Source organism: Neoarius graeffei, chromosome 25 (genome assembly GCF_027579695.1).
Source record: "Neoarius graeffei isolate fNeoGra1 chromosome 25, fNeoGra1.pri, whole genome shotgun sequence".
Classification (NCBI taxonomy): Eukaryota; Metazoa; Chordata; class Actinopteri; order Siluriformes; family Ariidae; genus Neoarius; species Neoarius graeffei.
Window position 1 is genome coordinate 21,973,882 of NC_083593.1, and position 20,411 is coordinate 21,994,292.

At 40.3% G+C, this 20,411-nt stretch overlaps 1 protein-coding gene across 1 annotated transcript; it reads left to right on the plus strand.

Annotated features, from left to right (window-relative positions):
• Positions 1–6,175: 6,175 nt before the first annotated feature.
• On the plus strand, positions 6,176–18,057 carry LOC132873137 (serine-rich and transmembrane domain-containing protein 1). Its single transcript, XM_060908406.1, has 2 exons — positions 6,176–6,341; positions 16,708–18,057. The coding sequence occupies exon 2, from the start codon at positions 16,731–16,733 to the stop codon at positions 17,052–17,054; it is 324 nt and encodes a 107-aa protein (XP_060764389.1). The 5' UTR covers positions 6,176–6,341; positions 16,708–16,730; the 3' UTR covers positions 17,055–18,057.
• Positions 18,058–20,411: the final 2,354 nt, after the last annotated feature.

Genomic DNA, 20,411 nt, shown 5'->3' on the forward strand with positions numbered 1-20,411 from the left:
TTACTATCGTCTGTCATTATTTTTACCACATTTTTCTGTTGGGAGGTGTGAATTAAGCATTATCCAGATGCAATTAAGCATTGTAATATTCTCTAACAAGGTTAGTAAGCTACTCCTTTCAGTTGGTGTGGCTCTTGAATGAATTTCAGCACTTAAATTATTTTAATTTATCTGTATTTGCATGAATTATTAGAGTATAAATGGAAGGCTGCAGCATATAATGAGCAAAGAAATGATGGGTTCCAACAGCTGTTTGATTGTTGAGATTAGTTTAAAAAGCTAACTTTATCTGACATTGGATAGCTGAGCTTGAGATCTCTTTATTTTCGTTTATGTTTCAATGTCTCAATTTTTAATTCTGCAGTTTAGTTATATTGAGAATGAAATACCATTCTATATAATAAAACATGTGGCTACTTCATTTGAGAAGAGAATTTATACAAAGGTCCCTAGAAACTAGGCTCCTTCCATTCACTTATCTTGTACTGGGACTGGTCAGCAGTGTTGTCAGCTGAGCTTCTTAGGCTTCAAATTGTACCTTTTCAAATCTAACACTTGCTAGCGAGACATTTTAGTGATGTCAGCCAGAGTTCTCTTTACAGGGAAACGCTTTTATGCTCCACTGGACATTTATTCTGCAGTTATGGAAGTCTGGCTTTAATGTGATGAAATGTGCCTATTGAATGCTCCATACTTATCAGACACTAGGGAAAAACTTCCATTTCCATGATTTCTTATGTCTACACTCAAAATATGGTAGAGAACTGCATATGCTTATGTGTTTTATGACAGAAATGTGTAATTGAGATTCAGCTGTTGAGTGTGCTGCCAGGCGACTGTGAGAAGGTAATTGTGCTTGTACTGCCACAGACATCCTGCGATCCCTAAGCTTCTGATTACCATGCAGGGAGCAACAGCGCAGAAACATGGCAGCTGGAGGAAGAGAAAAGAGGGTTTCAGAGAAACACAGAAGAAAAGGCGGGGGTGGGGTGGGGTGAGGAGGTTCTGTTCATGGTGTACTCTGCCAACATGCTCCACTGTGTCAAGCTTGACTCATCACCACAAGCAATTCATAATGTTGAATTGATGATGCCATCTTCTGTGGTAAAGCCTCTTCAAATAGTGCATTCATGTGAAAGTCAGCGAGACAAATTTGGAGAAAAAAGCACATCCATTAAAGGGGTTAGAGTTCATATTTGTATTCTCTTCTTCTTACAAAAGACATTAAAATATGTGGAGATTAAAATGAAAATTAATTATCGCAATAATGTGATCCATGTAATGATCATGTGAATGATTGATTAAATGCATCGCATGCCTGCAAAAATGTCCAGAAAGATGAGCTCTGTGATGGTTATGTTAGGTGTGTTTACATATCACTCTTGTCAGTCTTGTTAAAGATGCTGTCTTTACCTCCACTCCATCTTTACTGCCCAGAGGCAAACATGGCATAATCCAGTGCTAATAAGTGCTAAATGCTGAGTGTCAAAGATTTCTTCTTCTGTTTTTTGCTGTGGGCAAAAAAAAGAACAAAATTTTTTGCCATGGCACCAGCTGACACCAGAACACAAAAACAGCAATAACTCTTGGAACTTCTTTCCCCATAGGCCATGAAAACTTCTACTAAGAGTAAAGGGGATGAATTTTGATGCCAATTTAGCTACAGTTGTTATAGTTGCTGCCATGTGTTATACAGTGGGGCAAAAAAGTATTTAGTCAGTCACCAATTGTGCAAGTTCTCCCACTTAAAAAGATGAGAGAGGCCTGTAATTTTCATCATAGGTATACCTCAACTATGAGAGACAAAATGAGAAAAAAAATCCAGAAAATCACATTGTCTGATTTTTAAAGAATTTATTTGCAAATTATGGTGGAAAATAAGTATTTGGTCAATAACAAAAGTTCATCTCAGTACTTTGTTATATACCCTTTGTTGGCAATGATGGAGGTCAAACGTTTTCTGTAAGTCTTCACAAGGTTTTCACACACTGTTGCTGGTATTTTGGTCCATTCCTCCATGCAGATCTCCTCTAGAGCAGTGATGTTTTGGGGCTGTCACTGGGCAACACGGACTTTCAACTCCCTCCAAAGATTTTCTATGGGGTTGAGATCTGGAGACTGGCTAGGCCACTCCAGGACCTTGAAATGCTTCTTACGAAGCCACTCCTTCGATGCCCAGGCAGTGTGTTTGGGATCATTGTCATGCTGAAAGACCCAGCCATGTTTCATCTTCAATGCCCTTGCTGATGGAAGGAGGTTTTCACTCAAAATCTCACGATACATGGCCCCATTCATTCTTTCCTTTATACGGATCAGTTGTTCTGGTCCCTTTGCAGAAAAACAGCCCCAAAGCATGATGTTTCCACCCCCATGCTTCACAGTAGGTATGGTGTTCTTTGGATGCAACTCAGCATTCTTTCTCCTCCAAACACGACAAGTTGAGTTTTTACCAAAAAGTTCTATTTTGGTTTCATCTGACCATATGACATTCTCCCAATCCTCTTCTGGATCATCCAAATGCTCTCTAGCAAACTTCAGACGGGCCTGGACATGTACTGGCTTAAGCAGGGGGACACATCTGGCACTGCAGGATTGGAGTCCCTGGTGGCGTAGTGTGTTACTGATGGTAGCCTTTGTTACTTTGGTCCCAGCTCTCTGCAGGTCATTCACTAGGTCCTCCCATGTGGTTCTGGGATTTTTGCTCACCATTCTTGTGATCATTTTGACCCCACGGGGTGAGATCTTGCGTGGAGCCCCAGATCGAGGGAGATTATCAGTGGTCTTGTATGTCTTCCATTTTCTAATAATTGCTCCCACAGTGGGGCGGCACGGTGGTGTAGTGGTTAGCGCTGTCGCCTCACAGCAAGAAGGTCCTGGGTTCGAGCCCCGGGGCCGGCGAGGGCCTTTCTGTGTGGAGTTTGCATGTTCTCCCCGTGTCCGCGTGGGTTTCCTCCGGGTGCTCCGGTTTCCCCCACAGTCCAAAGACATGCAGGTTAGGTTAACTGGTGACTCTAAAATTGACCGTAGGTGTGAATGTGAGTGTGAATGGTTGTCTGTGTCTATGTGTCAGCCCTGTGATGACCTGGCGACTTGTCCAGGGTGTACCCCGCCTTTCGCCCGTAGTCAGCTGGGATAGGCTCCAGCTTGCCTGCGACCCTGTAGAAGGATAAAGCGGCTAGAGATAATGTGATGTGTGTGATGTGCTCCCACAGTTGATTTCTTCACACCAAGCTGCTTACCTATTGCAAATTGTCTTCCCAGCCTGGTGCAGGTCTACAATTTTGTTTCTGGTGTCCTTTGATAGCTCTTTGGTCTTGGCCATAGTGGAGTTTGGAATGTGACTGTTTGAGGTTGTGGACAGGTGTCTTTTATACTGATAACAAGTTCACACAGGTGCCATTAATACAGGTAATGAGTGGAGGAGAGAGGAGCCTCTTAAAGAAGTTGTTACAGGTCTGTGAGAGCCAGAAATATTGCTCGTTTGTAGGTGACCAAATACTTATTTTACCGAGGAATTTACCAGTTAATTCATTAAAAATCCTACAATGTGATTTCCTGGATTCTTTCCCCCCATTCTGTCTCTCATAGTTGAAGTGTACCTATGATGAAAATTACAGGCTTCTCTCATCTTTTTAAGTGGGAGAACTTGCACAATTGGTGGCTGACTAAATACTTTTTTGCCCCACTGTATCAAACTCTCGCGGTTACCAGAGGACTAGCCCCCTACTGTAACCCTAGCTGTATAGGCGAGAAGCCTAGGGCTATGGAAATGGTGATTGGCGCCGCCCAATGCACCTTAAATGCGCCTTAATGTGCATGTGTTATAAAGGAGGGTTCATGTATAACCAGATAATGATAATATTCAAATGTTATCATTCTCTGGTTATACATGAACCCTCCTTTATAACACATGCACATTAAGGCGCATTTAAGGTGCACTGGGCGGCGCCAATCTCAATACAAAACATTTGTATCTACCACTGTTTTTTGGCAGGCAAGGCTGAAAACAAGAAAAGAGCTTCCCAGGAGGCAGAGGCCGACCATGTATCAGCATCAGCATTCAAATGCACACCTCTCTTCCTTTATATGTGATGAAACCCATGTGTGATCCAGTAGAAGTATCTGCACTCCACTAGATGATAGGAAATTACAAAATAATAAACAATGTTTTAAATGTGGGCTCAGCTATTTTTATGTCAGAAACATTGAGAATATTTTGTAGAGTTCTTTGCACATTCTGGTCAATAATATATCAGAACAAGGAGGCATCTCTACTTGCCTATCAGTACTCTGAAATTCAGGAAGCATGACAGACAGCATATAGATTTGTGGGTATGGTTTTGGAGGAAACAATAAATGGAAGGAAATTTGTTTGAATGTTGAGTTTTAAAACAAATTTCTAATTTCCATTAATCTCACTAAGTTTCTTCTTTCAGCTGCTCCCGTTAGGGGTCACTACAGTGGATCTCTTCCACATATTTGATTTGGCATAGGTTTTACACCAAATGCCCTTCCTGATGCAACCCTTCCCAATCTATCCAGGCTTGGGACCAGCACTAAGTCTGCACTTGCTTGTGCAATCCCAGTGGCTGGGTATTTTACCTAATCTGCCTGTCTTTAGAGATTGGGGGAAACCAGAGCACCCAAAGGACACAGGAAGAACATGCAGACTCCACACAGAAAGGTCCCCATCAGCCGTGAGGGTCGAACCCAGAACCTTCTTGCTGTGAGGCAACAGTGCTAACCACTGCACCATCATGCCACCCGGTACGCTAAATGTACCTTAAATAATGTGGTATAGTGAAGATAGAGCCACATCCCACTGAAGCATTGCTCCAACAAAACATTGTAATGTGTGATATTATATGATGAAAGCATTCAGCTGGATTAGTCTAGGACTGTTTTTCCAGTGATAGGGATGAAATACAGTACCAGTCAAAAGTTTGGACACACTCATTCATAGTAATGAGCGTGTCTAAACTTTTGACTGGTACTGTAGGCAAAATTTTAAAATACAATGAAATTGAAACTAATCTGTATTTCACTTGGGGGATTTTTAAGCCTTTATTCATCACATATACATTAGAGTACAGTGAAATTCCTTCTCTGTAATTAACCCATCTCGGGATGTGAGCACACATACCCAGAGCAGTGGCCAGCTGTGCTGCAGCACCTGGGGAGCAGTTGGAGCACCTTGCTCAAGGGCACTTCAGCCACCTGCTGGTCCAGGGAATTGAACTGGCAACATTTATGTCCCAATGCTGCTTCTTTAAGCTTCAGGCCATGGCTTCCTCATAAATATGTGTTGTCAGAAGTGAGATTCAAGCCCACATCTCTAGGGGAGACTGCAACCTGAATGCAGAACCTTAGACCACTCGCTTGGCTATCCTGATGTGAAGATGAAAAGGAACTTCAGCGCTTCCAATTAATTAATTGGAAACACTGAAGTGTTTAATTAATTATTTAATTCATTAAGTGTTCCCAATTAATTAATTTGCCAGTTAATAAGTAAATTAATTCCACTATTAAATTCACCACTTTATAATCAGACAGCACAAATAGAAGCAATTTGTGCCTGCATAAAAGCAGAGGCATGGAGAGGGTCTGACGCTTGCACCAGCTTGTTCTATCACAGCTTGTTCTTTCAGTGTTAATTACAACATGTTTCATTTCTAGAAATAAAGACAGGTACACAATGTCAGTGGACTAAGAGTGAGGACTGTCCTCTCCCACTGATGTCCAAGGTTAGCTATTAATGTAGTCAAATATGGAGGACAAGGAACAACAGCACACACGAGCACCACATTCTCAACTCAAACCCTATTGTGAGTTTTTTCAAAAGATTTTTTTAATTATAAAATGTTGGTAATAGTTCTAATCATAAGTGTTGATAGCATGATCTGAAATCAGAAACAGTGTTTTGTTTTCAAAAAATTAACAAAATTAGGATATAAAGGATGAGAGTTGGATTAAAGAAGACAGAGTGTGGGGGGAAAAAATAAGCAACTAACATTTTGAGTTGAACAGCCAGGGAGCAGGGTGGCTGTTGATCAGGAAATGAATGTATGGAGGGGACAAAACAGGCGAGGGAGAGAGGAGGCAGAGAGGGAGGGGAGAAATTCAGAGTAGAACAGTTGGATAGTCAGAATCCAGCTCACAGCTGAGGATCGGTGCAACAAAGCGATCTTCCTCTATATCCACACAGCCTAGAGTGTCATCTGTCTCCTGTGTGCATTTCTCATTCCCACAGGATATGAAGCATTCTCTACTGAAGCAGTGACACCAAGCTAATGGACTTCTGTGTGCAGTAGAGGACACGACTGGCATCTGAAAAACAAAAGGTCAGTCTCTGTCACTCTCTATCACCACCCACAAATATTCTTGTATATAATCTGTCCAAAGTAATTACTGTTGCTGATGAATTATTGTCATAAACAGTTGACAGGGAGACAATTACAAGAGCAGGTTTTTTAATGAGCAGGGTATATTAGGAGAAATTGGACTGCTCCACTAGTCAGCAGGAGCTGATACGAGAACTGCAGCAAGACACAGTGAGCAACAGCATTTATCTCTTTCATTCAGATACTCCATGTCGCCTTTGGTCTGTACTTTTATTCTTCAAAATTCCGTATCAAAAAACCCTTGCATTTTGTTTCCTACACAGACTTAAACATTACTACAGTACTACTATATCTTATTGTAAGTATCTTATTACAATAAATACAACACAATATTGTTACTGGGAAGTCATGGCCTAATGGTTAGAGAAGCAGCTTTGGGACTAAAAGGTTGCTAGTTTGATTCCCTGGAGCAGCAGGAATGGCTGAAGTGCCCTTGAGCAAGGCATCTAACTCCAGGCTGCTCTAGGTATATTGTACTTCTCTCTGGATAAGCACTTCCATTAAATGCCTGTAATGTAATATCAAACTCCAACACAATATGCAGCAGCAGATTGTGGACAGTAAGCATTATTACACTGCTCTGGCCACCATCATAGAGACAAAAAGTGAGATCTAAACTTTTGACCCAAATTTTTAAAGGAAAAACTCTTGTTTTCCATAATGTTCCATTAAAAGCCAATGAACTTCCACGTCTCTAAACGTCAGATTTGCGATCTCACTATGCAGCAGCAGATGGCAAAAATATTTTAGATGCTTTAGGAAAGATATAGAAGAAGTAACATGAATGAATCTAATAACTAAACATAATCTCGTTGTGCTACTGTATGCCTTTCAAATATTACCTGAACTGTTAGGTCAGATTTGGTGTGAATTTCTCATTTGCTTTACAAGTGTTAAGCAGGGCTTCAATGTGTATTGACACTCACATCCATTCAGCTTTTCATCCACACTGTGGCATGCTGATGTTTAACAAATGATTGATAAATGGGGAAATTTACATAAAAGCACAATATTGTTTATTGTTTTTTATTGTTTATTGCACATACTGTACAAGAACAAAATTGGCTTAACAAAATATAACAAATACAAAGACGTGCAGGGGAGGCCTGAAACCTGATGGTTTTTCGAGGGCCTTCCCTTATTAAAATAAAAATGACAATATTAAAGTCAACTTATATAAAGCATTAAAAAAATTAATAATTAAAGTAATTGATCAATACTTTAATACTAGCCAGGAAAAACAAGCATACAATTTGCTACAAGCAAATATATGAATACATGGTAAAATAACAATAATGACATCGATTTGCAAAATAAAATGATAGGAATAAGCTAAAGATCAACTTACTGAACAAATCTAAAATTAAACATGAAAACATTGTCAATTATGAACAATTAATTAATAACAAGGATTTGGAAAGATAGATCAGTATAATTTTGTAGTGGGATTATTCAAGATTTCCTTCATCAGTTGCTTCTTGAGAAGGGGCAGAGACGTACTGTTTTGTAATTGTTTTTTAAGACTATTCCATACAAAGGGTCCTTTGTACATTAAAGTAAACTGCCGCTGATTAGATTTGGTTAGAATCGGGCTTAAGTTATTGCACTGTCTTGTGTTGTGTTTGTGGATATCGGAGTTAAATGTGATGCTATCTCTGTAATGTGCTGGTAAACATAAACTTCCATAGATGATTTTGTGAACAAAAAGGCTAATCTGTAATTTGTTAATGTCGTATATTGTTAATACTTTTAAATCATGAAACAAATTTAATAAAGGGAATGTATATGACACATTTGAAGCAATCCTAATAAAGCGTTTCTGTAGTAAGAGCAGTGGCTTTAGCGTTGTTGGATAAGTGCTTGCCCATATAATATTACAGTATGTTAGATATGGGTAAATCAAGGTGTCGTATAGGGTCATGAGTATTTTTTGTGATAGTAAGTTTCCAACCTTTTGTATTATTCCTATATTCTTGTATATCTTTTTGCTAATAAGCTCAACATGGTTTTTCCATGCAAGTTTTTCATCTATTAAAACACCTAAGAAGCGTGTATGTATAACTTGATTGATTGGTATGTTGTCGATATATATTTTGGCATTTTTCTTACAATGTTTTTTTTTTTTTTTTTACTTTTTCCCGCAAAGATGATAAAATTTTGTGTTTTTTAATATTTAGGGACAGTTTGTTTACTCGAAACCACTTATTTACCCCACACATTTCATAATTCATGGAGCTAACTAGGACATCAAAATTTCAGTGGGACATCAACAGGTTCGTGTCGTCTGCAAATAGTAAACAGTTTTTTGGATACAAATGCTAAGTCATTTATATAGATTAAAAACAATACGGGAATGATAATTACTATTCAGCAGCTTAGTAGTAAAACTTTAAATCTTGTAGTCTCAGTGCTGGTAGCTCTGTACTTTCTGTCAAATGTGAAAAAGGAGAATGGTGTGAGCTCAGTTGTTGCCATACCAAGATGTAATGCAGTCTGCAAGGACTTCATGATGCACCTGTAGACATGGCTGAGCTTTGTTGGCATCATGCAGCAAAAAAGGCTGGTCAGCTTTTTCATTAAAGCTCAGCCATGCTGTGTTCGCTCAAGGCTCTTGGTGTTGGCGAGTCCAGGATTGTGAAACTGCAGGCCCAGTTCACAGTATCCTGTCTGATGTAAATGGATGTCTGATCTGCTTTCTGAAACCACTAACCATTAGTGCTTTTGACATTGAGAAACTAATTATTGAATTGAAACTACTTTGTCAAAACTGTGACCTCCTCCTTGTAAGCCATTTCATTAGTGTTAGAGATCAGACAGCATGTTTTATAACGTAACTGGAGCTATGCCTGGCCCCCGTATGGATAAAGAATGTGAGGACATGTTACTGTCTATCTAAAAGCACTGAGGTTTGCCAGTAATTGGTTTCTGGTCCAGTCGCAGAGTAGTGTTCAGATCCTGAAGCTTAGTGGTAATTTGGATCAGACTACAGTGTTGCCAAACTGGATTACACAAATAATAGCCCAGTGTAGAGAGAACAAGAAAAAGAGCCCAAAATGTGCCAATGAGGTCAGTGGGGGTTCAGATTTTTCATGAGGATTTATGGTCACATTAGAAAAAGAGTAAGGGAGAAAAGTCTACTAACTTTTGAACAGGAATTCTGTGTATAAAAACATACACCAACCAATTGGGAATGAATGAGCAGTAGAATTTTTAATGAAAGGAAAAAAGCAATAATGGGAGTTAGTTTTCATCAGAGATAAGATGATCCTATTTCTCACTCACAAATTGAAAAAACATCAGGGGTTCACAATGTTTGAGAGGAATCAATTGATTTTGTGATGAAGCTTTCAAGGAGCACCCTGGAGAACAGGAACTGCCTTATAAAACAAAAATACTGGTGCCAAAATGGCAACCAAGTCACATAAATAAATAAATAAGAACCCATGGCTCCAAATTACGAGGGGGGGCACGGTGGTGTAGTGGTTAGCACTGTCGCCTCACAGCAAGAAAGTCCTGAGTTCAAGCCCAGTGGCCGACAAGGGCCTTTCTGTGCGGAGTTTGCATGTTCTACCCGTGTCCGCATGGGTTTCCTCCGGGTGCTCCGGTTTCCCCCACAGTCCAAAGACATGCAGGTTAGGTTCATTGGTGGCTCCAAATTGACCTTAGGTGTGAATGTGAATGGTTGTCTGTGTCACACAGACAACCATTCACATTCACACCTAAGTGAACCTAAGGGGCGGACTGGCAATCTGTGCGTTCTGGAAAAGTCCAGAACGGCTGTCCGGTCTACGGCCGTCGGCCCTGTTCAATAACCAAAATTTTCAGTCTATCAACTAACAACAGGTGGTGCTAAGATGATAATTTATCCGTCAATCATTATTCCATAGGCCTAAAAGCCAACAAAGAAGAGTAACGTTAGTGTCTGTCAACAGAAAGATGGCAAGCAGAAAACGTAAGGAGAAAGGTGGATGGGAAAAGTTAAAACAAAAAAAAGCTAAGTCGCTTGAAGAAAATGCTTCAAAATGTAGAAAGCTCACAGAGCTTTTTGGCAGTAGTGCAACTGCAAGCAGCAGCAGTAACGTTCATGTCACGTTATCACCGAGCGAGACTGAGAACCAGGTGGACATCCAACCTGACCAACCACATGCTGATGATGATAGTCATGATAAGGGGCAGGCAGCTGAAGGGATTTCACCGGAGGAGGAGGTACCGGTAAGTGACAACGACATAAAACCATAGCATAAAACAGGTTACGTAAAGGCCACTCATATACCCCTCTCATAGTAGGCCAATCTTCTATTGACTGGATTTGCAGTGTGATGATGAGAAATATGTGGTTTATTGCTGTCAAAACAAACACGTAACTACCAAGCAAGCCAATTATAAATAGATAGGCAAGCACAAATGGCCGCGATTTCATGTGTTCACCTCTGCATAATTCATGCAGATTAGGCTCTTTACGTTCAAGAGAACCAAAGCTCTAGCCTATCATTAACCAAAAGTTTGAGGGGGAGAAGTGTTTTCCATTTTGGCACTAGTTATCTTTGTCTTCTCTTTCATGGTGCGTGGTGGAATGTCTGTGGAATAGGCTACAAATGTTGTTTGAAGGATGATTGGTTGAATGGTATCATAACTAATCACAGCAGCATTGCATTGTGCAATTCGTTAGCAGCCTAATTTTAGATCTGTTTGTCAGGCTTACCTACCAAAAAATCAGCATAATATTAAAACTATAAAATGTGTCAAGCAGGCTAATTCTTACACAGAATAGACCTAAAAGGCTAAAAATGTAATTGGGATTTAGGAAAAACCTCCAAATCAGTTTTATTCTTCTTGTCTGTAGCCTAGGTATCAAATGCTATGTTTATCCAAAGTTTTGGCTGGTTTTTAAAAATAGAATTTTGAGGTATAAGTACAGGTTTAAAGGCTGTCATTCCAAATAATACTATTAAACAAATGTTAATCAAGCATATGTCAGTGCACAGTGTGAAGGGTTTTCCTAGATGCCATTACATAGTTTAGATATAATCAACAATAGCATTAGCATCCAACTTCAGCTTTTCAATTGTTTGTTTATTCAGGTTGAAGATAGTGGCAGCTCAAAAGATGACAGGGAGAGTCCAGGAAAGTGCCAGAATGAGGGATCAATGCCCCAATATTTGTGTGGGTTTTGTTATGACAGACAATATACCACTATAGCACTTTACTATAGCACTATAGTATAGTATACTATAGTATAGTGGGCCTATTTGGGGGGGGGGGGGGGGGGGGGGGGAAAGTCCAGGGCCATTTTTTGGTCCCAGTTCGTCCCTGTCTGTGACTCTAAATTGACCGTAGGTGTGAATGGTTGTCTGTGTCTATGTGTCAGCTCTGTGACGACCTGGTGACTTGTCCAGGGTGTACCCCGCCTCTCTCCCATAGTCAGCTGGGATAGGCTCCAGCTTGCCTGCGACCCTGTCGACCAGGATCAGCAGCTACAGATAATGGAAGGGGCTCCAAATTACATATAAGGGAGTGTGGTAAGAATAGAAGCTATTTATTTCTCCCACTGAAAAGTGAACACAGCAAGAACTGGTGTTATAAGGTTCTAGGTTCCAGGAAATAAAACAATGAACAAAATGCACATTTTAGGTCAGAAAAGTAAACAACATTGTCAAAAGACTCTTAGGTTTACAACCCCGATTCCAAAAAAGTTGGGACAAAGTACAAATTGTAAATAAAAAAGGAATGCAATAATTTACAAATCTCAAAAATTGATATTGTATTCACAATAGAACATAGACAACATATCAAATGTCAAAAGTGAGACATTTTGAAATTTCATGCCAAATATTGGCTCATTTGAAATTTCATGACAGCAACGCATCTCAAAAAAGTTGGGACAGGGGCAATAAGAGGCTGGAAAAGTTAAAGGTACAAAAAAGGAACAGCTGGAGGACCAAATTGCAACTCATTAGGTCAATTGGCAATAGATCATTAACATGACTGGGTATAAAAAGAGCATCTTGGAGTGGCAGCGGCTCTCAGAAGTAAAGATGGGAAGAGGATCACCAATCCCCCTAATTCTGCGCCGACAAATAGTGGAGCAATATCAGAAAGGAGTTCGACAGTGTAAAATTGCAAAGAGTTTGAACATATCATCATCTACAGTGCATAATATCATCAAAAGATTCAGAGAATCTGGAAGAATCTCTGTGCGTAAGGGTTAAGGCCGGAAAACCATACTGGGTGCCCGTGATCTTTGGGCCCTTAGACGGCACTGCATCACATACAGGCATGCTTCTGTATTGGAAATCACAAAATGGGCTCAGGAATATTTCCAGAGAACATTATCTGTGAACACAATTCACCGTGCCATCCGCCGTTGCCAGCTAAAACTCTATAGTTCAAAGAAGAAGCCGTATCTAAACATGATCCAGAAGCGCAGACGTCTTCTCTGGGCCAAGGCTCATTTAAAATGGACTGTGGCAAAGTGGAAAACTGTTCTGTGGTCAGACGAATCAAAATTTGAAGTTCTTTATGGAAATCAGGGACGCCGTGTCATTCGGACTAAAGAGGAAAAGGACGACCCAAGTTGTTATCAGCGCTCAGTTCAGAAGCCTGCATCTCTGATGGTATGGGGTTGCATTAGTGTGTGTGGCATGGGCAGCTTACACATCTGGAAAGACACCATCAATGCTGAAAGGTATATCCAGGTTCTAGAGCAACATATGCTCCCATCCAGACGACGTCTCTTTCAGGGAAGACCTTGCATTTTCCAACATGACAATGCCAAACCACATACTGCATCAATTACAGCATCATGGCTGCGTAGAAGAAGGGTCCAGGTACTGAACTGGCCAGCCTGCAGTCCAGATCTTTCACACATAGAAAACATTTGGCGCATCATAAAACGGAAGATACGACAAAAAAGACCTAAGACAGTTGAGCAACTAGAATCCTACATTAGACAAGAATGGGTTAACATTCCTATCCCTAAACTTGAGCAACTTGTCTCCTCAGTCCCCAGACGTTTACAGACTGTTGTAAAGAGAAAAGGGGATGTCTCACAGTGGTAAACATGGCCTTGTCCCAACTTTTTTGAGATGTGTTGTTGTCATGAAATTTAAAATCACCTAATTTCTCTCTTTAAATGATACATTTTCTCAGTTTAAACATTTGATATGTCATCTATGTTCTATTCTGAATAAAATATGGAATTTTGAAATTTCCACATCATTGTATTCCGTTTTTATTTACAATTTGTACTTTGTCCCAACTTTTTTGGAATCGGGGTTGTATGTCCTGTGGCATTTGCATTCAATTTTAAGATAAGATAAGCCTTTATTGCCATTGTAGAATGTACAATGAAATTGAGAATTTGCTCAATTCTCCAAAACAAACAGCTGAAAGGTCAAAAATTTGCAAAAGTCCACATACAAAATCACCCTGGTGAAGAAATGTAGCAGGAACAGGCTGAAACAGTTATATATGATTGCATCAGTCATTCTATCTATGCTGTAACACCTTTTGAAGTGTGTGTAAGAGATTACGATGAAATAGCAGTTTTTCCATTAAAAGCCAGATGTGTGTGCTTCATGTGGACATTCTGAGCTATTGTGTAATTCAATTCGACAGAGATGCTGCTGCTAATTCTCATGCTGGAGAGCACACGGCTCCTAGCACACATGAGCTAGCTAATGAATGTAATGATGAAGGAATCAGATTCAGAGCAGCAGAATGAACCCCTGATGTCAAATGTGCAATCTCAGAGGACATCACTCTTCAACCCTAATGCCTTGCAGTGCCATAAAAACTCTGCTTATCAGCTGTTATAATCACCTCCACAGTCTGGGAAGGCTTTTCACTAGATTACAGAGTGTGGCTGTGTGGATATGTTCATTCAGCCATAAGTACATTAGTGAGATCAGGCACTGATGTCAAATGAGGAGGCCTGGGGTGCAGTCAGTGTTTCAGTCCAAAGGTGTTCATTAGGGTTGAGGACAGGGTTCTGTGCAGGCAACTCGAGTTCTTCTACTCCAACCTTGGCAAACCATGTCTTCATAAACCTCACTTTGTGTACAGGGGCATTGCCATGCTGGGACAGGTTTGGTCCCGTTAGTTAGTTCCAGAAATTGTTATACCCCAGTAGTCTGGTTAACACCAGACCATATTACAAGTGAAATATGGTCTGGAATCCGCCTATTGAATTTCTCGTAGGGGAGGTGTGGTTTATGATTGTCAACAGCCGTTTATTGGACGTTGCGAATGTCTATCATTTGGTGTATACGTAGCCCATGGCCAATCATGGCAGTTGTACCCGGTGACGTAGTTAGAGCCACGAAGAAAGACTGCAACGCCAAACGCTGTTCTTTTTTTAAAACAAACTTTCACAATAAACTATTCAGAACAGTGTCTAAAGCTTGATCGAAAGTTTGGTTTGTATCACTCGCCGCCATGTTAAATGTGATCCGTAAACAGTCCCAAATAAACTACAAGCTTCCGTTTGTCGAGTAGTACGCGTCACCGTCTTTCCACCCCTCCCCACTCTCTGATTGGCTCCCTAACTCAGGCGAGCCTTTAGACCATAGTTTCCATGCTGTCTTTTCAGATCGGAACGATTGTGCAAAGCAGCATGGGATTTCCCAGGCTAATACCCCAGCATACAAAGACATTCTTTACCATTGTGTGTTTCCAACTTTGTGGCTACAGTTTGTGAAAGGCCCACATAAGGGTATGAGGGTCAGATGTCCACACACTTTTGGCCTCATAATGTATCTACTGAAACCTCTATTTCAGACATAATGTCAGAGTTGTTCACTCTGTTATTAATTAGAAGCAAGATGATCTTTCTCTGCCTTGAAACATTTCAAATATAAATCATCTATAGGCTTATTCATCATGATCAATCAAGTGACCAAAGTACAACATATGCCTTGACTATTTTTTGCTCATAGCTTGAGATTTAACACGTTTTTTTTGTTCAGATGTTTGATACTGAGATTCAACCTTTTTCAATAAACAACCCTCCCAACATTTCTCTCACAAAGCCCAGAAAGCCATGACATTTCCCCCACTCAGGTGCTTCACAATCTATTATTCATAACATGCTAGGGGTTCATGGACAGTGTTTTATAAAAAAAAAAGAAAGTGACCTTCTCTCTCTCTCTCTCTCTCTCTCTCTCTCTCTCTCTCTCTCACACACACACACACACACACACACACACACACAGAGGAGAGAGAGAGAGACTGACCCTTTGTGGTCAGCCAGAACTTCTAAAGCACCAGCACTCTGACACACCAAATCACTCACTGGCTAATAATCACGCAAATATGCATGTTGCCAGGATACAAAAAGCATAATTAAACATTATTAGTGATCTCTTCAAACTGGATCTGGAGTACGTAACTGTCCTGCCCAACAATAACAACTACAGACATATTAATAAAGGATGAAATAGACAGATTTATAAGAGCCCTAATGACCTAAAATAATCTTTGATTCATATTTGTGGACATAATTGTGTTCAAATGGCAGTTAGACAGATGTAAGAAGAGGAAATTATTTGGTGACATTGTGGAGTGACAGATGGGTAGTTTACTACACTCTGTGGCATTGTATTAAATTGTAAGAAAGTGTAAATCTTTTTAGAAAAGGGGTTCTCAGTTCCAATCATAGAGCTCCACTGGCCTGATCAGGTTTAACTCTCCCCTGCTCCCACACGTAAACCAGGCCCTGAACTCATTATCATGCCTTCAAAGAGCTGGAACAGGTAATAACAATTATATAACACTGTTTTGTAGAGGACAGTGGCTAGAGACTGAAGTTGGGAATCCATGTTCTAAATAGGGTTTTGTTGTTGTTGTTGTTGTTGTTGCTTAAACTCAATTAAACAAGTGACATGAGGTAACTCAAATATTAATTCAGCCCAGCTGTTACTGCAAAACAGCTCTAATTCATTTTATGCTTTACATATGCTTCACATTGTCTTTTTCATAACTTTTCTACATCAATCATAGTTTGGTTTGGCCTTAGACAGTGTTTCTTATTGAGCCACTGAGGTGACATGGTGGTTAAGGTAGGCCTCAGACTAATATATTGAGGCCACAAGATAATATACTGAGGCTACAAGCGAAGTATCTCATGATCACAACATAATAATTAACCACCATGTCACTTCAGTGGCTCTGCAGTTTCTGATCCCTGGTCTATAACATTAATACAAAACACCCTCAATTATAGTTTATATTAAATGCATAGACAAAAAATAAAGAATAAAGTGCTGACGTGCCAATCACTGAATCCCTTGCTTCTTGTCCTCTACAGGCTTCTGTGAGCATCTGTCTGGGATGGATGGCCAGGTGGAGGAACTGAATGGGACAGAACTGGAGGGACAGAGCTTTCTGCGCTTCAACCCAACTACTCTTTCCACTGGGGCTGCTACAGCTTCGTCCAGCCGCACTGAAAGTGTCTACGTCTATCTTTCTATCTTCCTCAGCTTGCTGCTCTTCCTCCTCACCCTCCTGGTCATCACCCTGCACAGGCTGAAAAACATCATCTCGTCCAGTTCGTCCTATCCGGAGTGCAGCAGTGAGGCAGGAAGTTCATTCACCAACATGGAGATCTGCAGCCTGTCTTCACAGAGATCAACAGTGTCATCATTATCCTGCTAGTGACACACATGAGGCTAACAAACAAGGCCATTTAAGGTTATAATAAATGCAAATGTTTTATAACAGGGCGGCACGGTGGTGTAGTGGTTAGCGCTGTTGCCTCACAGCAAGAAGGCCCGGGTTCGAGTCCCGTGGCTGGCGAGGGCCTTTCTGTGCGGAGTTTGCATGTTCTCCCCGTGTCCACGTGGGTTTCCTCCGGGTGCTCCGGTTTCCCCCACAGTCCAAAGACATGCAGGTTAGGTTAACTGGTGACTCTAAATTGACTGTAGGTGTGAGTGTGAATGGTTGTCTGTGTCTATGTGTCAGCCCTGTGATGACCTGGCGACTTGTCCAGGGTGTACCCCGCCTCTCGCCCGTAGTCAGCTGGGATAGGCTCCAGCTTGCCTGCGACCCTGTAGAACAGGATAAAGCGGCTAGAGATAATGAGATGAGATGTTTTATAACATTAAATCATTATTTTTATGACATTGCTATCCTGGTAGGCTTATGTGATAGACTATAGAAACAACCAGCAAACATATTCATAACAGTAACAAAAAATATATAAACAAACAGTGGGGGTACAAACAAGGTTAAGGGACAATATTCCTAGGGAAGATAAAATGCCTTATCCTTAACTATGTGTAACATCCATCCAGTTGATAACATTTGGAAGCCCCCCCCCCCCCAAATTATGTCTATTCATAATTATTTCCACTACCAGTCAAATGTTTGGATACTCTTGCTCACTTGCTTATAGAAGGGTTTTCTTTGGCTTTTACTATGTTCTACCGTTTCGGAATAACAATCAAGATTATGGAATAAACCCTAGAAATAATAGAATTATGCACTGACTAAGAAAAGTGTTAAACAAATCAAAACTATTTCATATTTTAAATTATTAACAGTATTCACTCTTGGCATCTTTTCAGTCAACTTCATGAGGAGCTTCACCAAGGAGGCTTTTTGTGAAGTTTCAAGAAAGGCCAAAATCCTCACTGCTTCTCAAAATAAAAACTACTCTTTGGGCAAACAATTTAATTTTAAGCAAAAACTAATTTTTTTGTGTAAAAACTACTTAGTAAAGAATATATTTTTATTCAGAAACAAATGTATTGATTTCACTCTTTGCATTTGTATGAAAAATTTTCAACCATAAGCCTTTATTAAAAGGTCTTTAAGATAAAGAAAAATAAATATTCAATCTAGTGTGCCCAGATGTTTGACTGGTGTCATAAACTCCCAACTTGTGTTGGCAATGTGTGTATGATAATGATGACATAAAAATAAAATTAAAAAGTTTCAACTGTAGCTAAGTGTCAACTGAACACATGTAGGTGACTTGAGAATTTCTTTTTAATATATTTTTAGTGAAGCAAACAGAAAATCATCCACTTATAATACAATCAAAAACTTATTATCAGATATTTAACTGATAATTGTAGCCACTCTTTTTATACAACCCCAAATCAGAAAAAGTTGGGACAATTGAAATTAAAACTGAAAACAATTTGTAAATAATTTGTAAATAATCTTTGACCTGTATTGCACTCAAAACAATACAACAGCACATTACTTGATGTTTTACCTCATGACTTTTTTAAATAAATACTTATTTCAATTTAGATTCTTACAACAAATTTCCAGAAAAAACATTGTAACAGTAAAGCACTGACCACTTTATGTAGTCATTCCTTCTCACAACACTTAAAAGATGTTTAGGGACTGAAGACACCAAGTGTCACACACAGTGCAAAGGACCAGAGTTCGTGGCAGCCTCCAAATATGGCCACCGCAGATTACATCTCAAAAACACCACACTCTCTCCTGAATTCTGATTACTGCTGCACCTGCTCCTCATTCCACTCAGTCACCAAACAATACTTGAGAACATTCCTTCCGTGTGCTCAGTGTGACATATCACTCAGTGTGCTACCTACCTGACCATACCAAGCCTTCGTTTCCATTAATGACTTACTCTGACCTTTATTAGGGCCCGAGCCCTATGGGCGAAGGCCCTATTGTTCTTGTAAGAGTTCACTATTATTATTCTTCCGTCTTCTTCTTCTTCTTCTTCTTCTTCTTTATTTTTCTCCGCTGTTGGGCCATTTTCGGGGCGCTTGCCATGGGCGAAAACGCACGAAATTTGGCACCACTTCCGAGAATTGCCACCGCTACTAAGAACCAAAAGCCCAAACTTGGCCGGGGCTCAGGGCCTCTATAGCGCCCCCTAAGTCGTTGTGATTTTGGCCTCCCGCATTAAGGTGCCTGGTTGCCATATAGTTTGTAGTACTGGCATGCCATTTGGTACGCATATGTATCTCACTAAGCCGGACAAAAATGTAATGCCTATGCATTAGCCACGCCCAACAGGAAGTGAGGTAATTTCACTTTTGTGCGAAATCCATGGCCACGAAGACGGCGCAACTCCTCCTAGACCGTTCATAGGAATGTCACCAAAATTGATACACATCATCTACAGACATGGCTGACAAAAGTTACTAAATACGTTTCACGTGGGATAAACCGTTCAGAAGTTATACGTCAATCAATTTTCACTTCAAAATTTTACATGCTAAAAAATTCATAACAAATCTTCTAATTGCTCAAAACTGCTCATACTTCACTCGCTAATCACTCATTGGGCTTCTGACATGTTACCCAATTTCTGTGATATTTCGCCACTGGGGGCGCTATTTTTGGGCAAAAAATCGAATCTTTCCTCAAATTTGGTCAAACTTCACGGCCACCCTCTTACTACCTCCCATGTCATGTATACCACATTTTGGGAATTTTCGTCCGTGGGGGGCGCTCTTTTTGGCTGACGCAATTTCTCCAAAATGGGTTTTTGGTTAATAATTCCATGATGCTTTTCCTTCACACCACTACCTTGTGATAGTACGTTGCTGTTGTAGACACTTATTTTTCCAACTCATAATCGCTCATGTACAGCATAGCGCCACCTACTGACATGGGAAAAACCAAAAAATTTATTCTTCAAAAATCTATATCTCATCTTCTATTTACTCAATTTTCATCACACTTCATACGCAAACTCTTCATAGCTCACCTGACATATACGCCAAATTTTGTGCACTTTCGCCCCTGGGGGTGCTGGTTATGGCAGAAATGATATTGCAGCTTCTGATTTGTCAACCTTGGCAAGCAAACTCTTTACAAGACCCTTATTGGGGCGCTTGCCATGGTCGACAATGCTCGAAATTTGGCTCCTTTTTCTTAGACTGCCACCGCTACTGAGAACCAGAAGCCCAGATCCAGGCGGGCCTCAGGGCCTCTATAGCGCCCCCTAACGTGTTGTGATTTCTGCCTCTCGCATTAAGGTGCCTGGTTGCCATGTAGTTTGTAGTAGTGGCATGC

Excerpts from the sequence above, each read along its gene's own strand:
- LOC132873137 (XM_060908406.1), top strand. The coding sequence starts at position 16,731 with ATGGATGGCCAGGTGGAGGAACTGAATGGGACAGAACTGGAGGGACAG.